Below are 2725 nucleotides of genomic sequence, written 5' to 3' on the forward strand. Positions count from 1 at the left end.
AGCATAGTACGTCAAGTAGTATCACTGGAAAATGCAGAAGAGCTATGCCACCGATCTATTATTATAGTGCTGTGCACGTTTGGGCAAGCAGGTTTCCGTGTGCCATCGTGTGTTACTGCCGCTAACAAAATTAGTTGGATACATACTAGCCAAAGTTACTTTGCAAGCGCACATACGTGGTGCGGGTTGTTGAGATATTGATTCTAAATTTGTACTACCGAGGTTATAATTCATTTCCTCATCTCCTCTTTCTTGTTTAATACATGAGCAAGACCATATGTATTCTTCTCGCAAAAAAAAAAGACCATATGTATTCATATTTTTATTCAAAAGAGGACAAACATGCACACAAGTCATCACCAAGAACACACATTCACACAAACTCAGATGTTTGCAAGACAACCCTGCACACAAGTGAGCTTTTATTCATAGGTGGCCACATTTATCTTCCACATGGGTGATATACATGTGAAAGTTTCCTGATCGCCGACAGAGGCTACATCACCAGTAATAGCCCGTAGTAGGATGGAAGTTGCACTCGGAGCCCATGTTGCACTTGGCGGGGACGCTCTTCGCCCTCTGTATACGTTTGCCTATATCACCTCTCAGGAAGCCCAACAAACCACCTAGCTCGCCCTGGACGGCTCCCCAGATGGCCTTGCAGCGGCACTGCTGTGCTACCTTGTTTAGCTGCTCGCAACACTGCTCCCGAACCTCGTGCTCGCATCCTCCTTTCCACCATTTCGACGGCCATGTCACCGGGAAATCCTTCATGGTCATGCACCGCTCCATCACGTAGTCCTTGCAAGAGCTTAGGCTCACCTGCTGCTGCTCGCATTCGGCCCCTCCGCCGGCTTGCTCGGCATAGCCACCATATTCTGCGTACTGGTACTGCGCAGAGGCCACCGCCACGAGCGCAAGGAGAGCGAGGAGCAATAAGCAGGTCTTCATGTTTCAGGCTGGTGTGGTTTTGGTGAAGGTGGAGATGAGTAGCTGAGATGAGGCCTGCCCTTCATTTATAGACCATCCGACACAGGGATTCCGTGTGCCATCGTGTGTTGTTGTTGTCGCTAGTTAGTACTTAGTACTAACAAAATTAGTTGGGTACGAACTAACCAAAGTTACTTTCAAAAACACATACGCTATGCTGGTTGTTGAGATACTGATGCTCGACATGTGTCCTTTTCTTCGGATAGATCACAGAAATGGTAATGCTTCTCTGTGGGCGGACCTTATAGTGCTGTGCACACTGTTCGAGAAGGATCCCGACCAAAGTATAACAAATTTTGTTTTACAAGGTAGTAGGGCAAGCAATGTCTAAATATCGTCCACTTCTAGCCATGGTTCTTTCTCTTTTATGTAGAAATCATGTGTTGCTGAGACGGATAATCATTATAATTCTTTAAATATGAGCTGGTGCTGACGATGCATCCCCCTCCATCCCATTTCATGCTTAGTGTTACATATCTCATTGCTCACAAAAGAAACAATTTGCTTAGTTTGTTCCTTCCAGCCTTTTAACACGCCACTCCTTTCTCCTCTTAAGTTTTTTTAGGAAATTCTTCTCTTTAGTGTGGCATGCATCCCGTCCCTCCGGCGCCGCTACCACGGTAAAGACAAGGCCATATAAGCTTTCTCTCTAATTTTACAAAGCATATAGTAGTATTTGAGCCTCAGTACCAGGCTAAAGCCTGAGCTGCCAGTATCACCTCTCCGTGACCATGAATGGCGCTTCAGCCTCCTCATTGGTTGGTGTACTATGGATGCAATGACGATGACGATGATCACCTCATCGATCAACTCTTTGGTGTTGCACGAACCTGAGTAAGCAGGACCGGAGCCCTGCAACGCCTTCCATCATTTCAGGCATGTTGGTTTTTTTAGTGTGGTTCACTAGTAGAAAAATGTCTATAGGTAGAAGCTGACTATAGCAGCGCGGCCTAATAAGCATATGCTGCCCTAACAGTGGTAGCGTGCCCAAACGAAGAGCGCAGTAGCGTAGAAGTCCTAGGCGCACACTACTAGCTTGTGGACCAAGCTGCCCACGCGGACAGAACTTACCCATGGCCTGCGCCATTGGACCTACGCTACCGGTAATAACAAACGTCTCAAAATTATGTGTTTCAGAATGTAAGAACAAACAATAAGAAAAAAATAAGTTGGGTTGCTCATAAATTGGGGTGCTTCTGAATAAGCAAAAAATAAGTTGTTTGGTATTTGGTTAGACTTTAGCTTATATATGAAAAAAGAGAAAAAAAACACACATAATTGCTGGTTTTGAGCTTCTTGGTACTTATATAGTCCAAAGGATATGTTTTTTTCTCAACAAACTGAGATTTTAATTAAACCGAATTAGTTGATTGAGAGTTTGGGACTTCAGAAAATATAGGTCGACCACATAGGTTCCTAGCTAATAAACCGTAATCCAAGCTCCCAAGAAAAAACGAATTTTATTGCGAAACAAAAGGATAAAACCGTTTCTTCTACTTCTTCTACTCTGGTCTTTCAAGTTTTTTTCTCCCTCCACCTACCCAAAGTACCACCCCACTTGCAACTCAACCACCTACCATAATGAAGGCGGAGCAACTTTTTTTTTAAATGTAGTAGGAACGGGAGACCCTACCTAGCGGTCAACCGCTGATTTTAATTTTAAGTAAAAGGAAATCCGACAAATTTGTTTGTTTCCTTTTCCAGCTATAGGTGAGCGCGATGTGGCAAAACAACT

The 2725-nt window shown here is 44.2% G+C and overlaps 1 protein-coding gene across 1 annotated transcript; it reads right to left on the reverse strand.

Annotated features, from left to right (window-relative positions):
• Positions 1 to 501: 501 nt before the first annotated feature.
• LOC124657968 (puroindoline-B-like) lies at positions 502 to 951 on the reverse strand. The gene has a single exon (XM_047196423.1). It carries the CDS (start codon positions 949 to 951, stop codon positions 502 to 504), a length of 450 nt encoding a protein of 149 aa, XP_047052379.1.
• Positions 952 to 2725: the final 1774 nt, after the last annotated feature.

The sequence above is a fragment of the Lolium rigidum genome, chromosome 5, assembly GCF_022539505.1.
Source record: "Lolium rigidum isolate FL_2022 chromosome 5, APGP_CSIRO_Lrig_0.1, whole genome shotgun sequence".
NCBI classification, from domain to species: domain Eukaryota; kingdom Viridiplantae; phylum Streptophyta; class Magnoliopsida; order Poales; family Poaceae; genus Lolium; species Lolium rigidum.

Bases quoted from the DNA above. Each gene is read 5' to 3' on its own strand.
- LOC124657968 (XM_047196423.1), bottom strand. From the start codon at position 951: ATGAAGACCTGCTTATTGCTCCTCGCTCTCCTTGCGCTCGTGGCGGTG.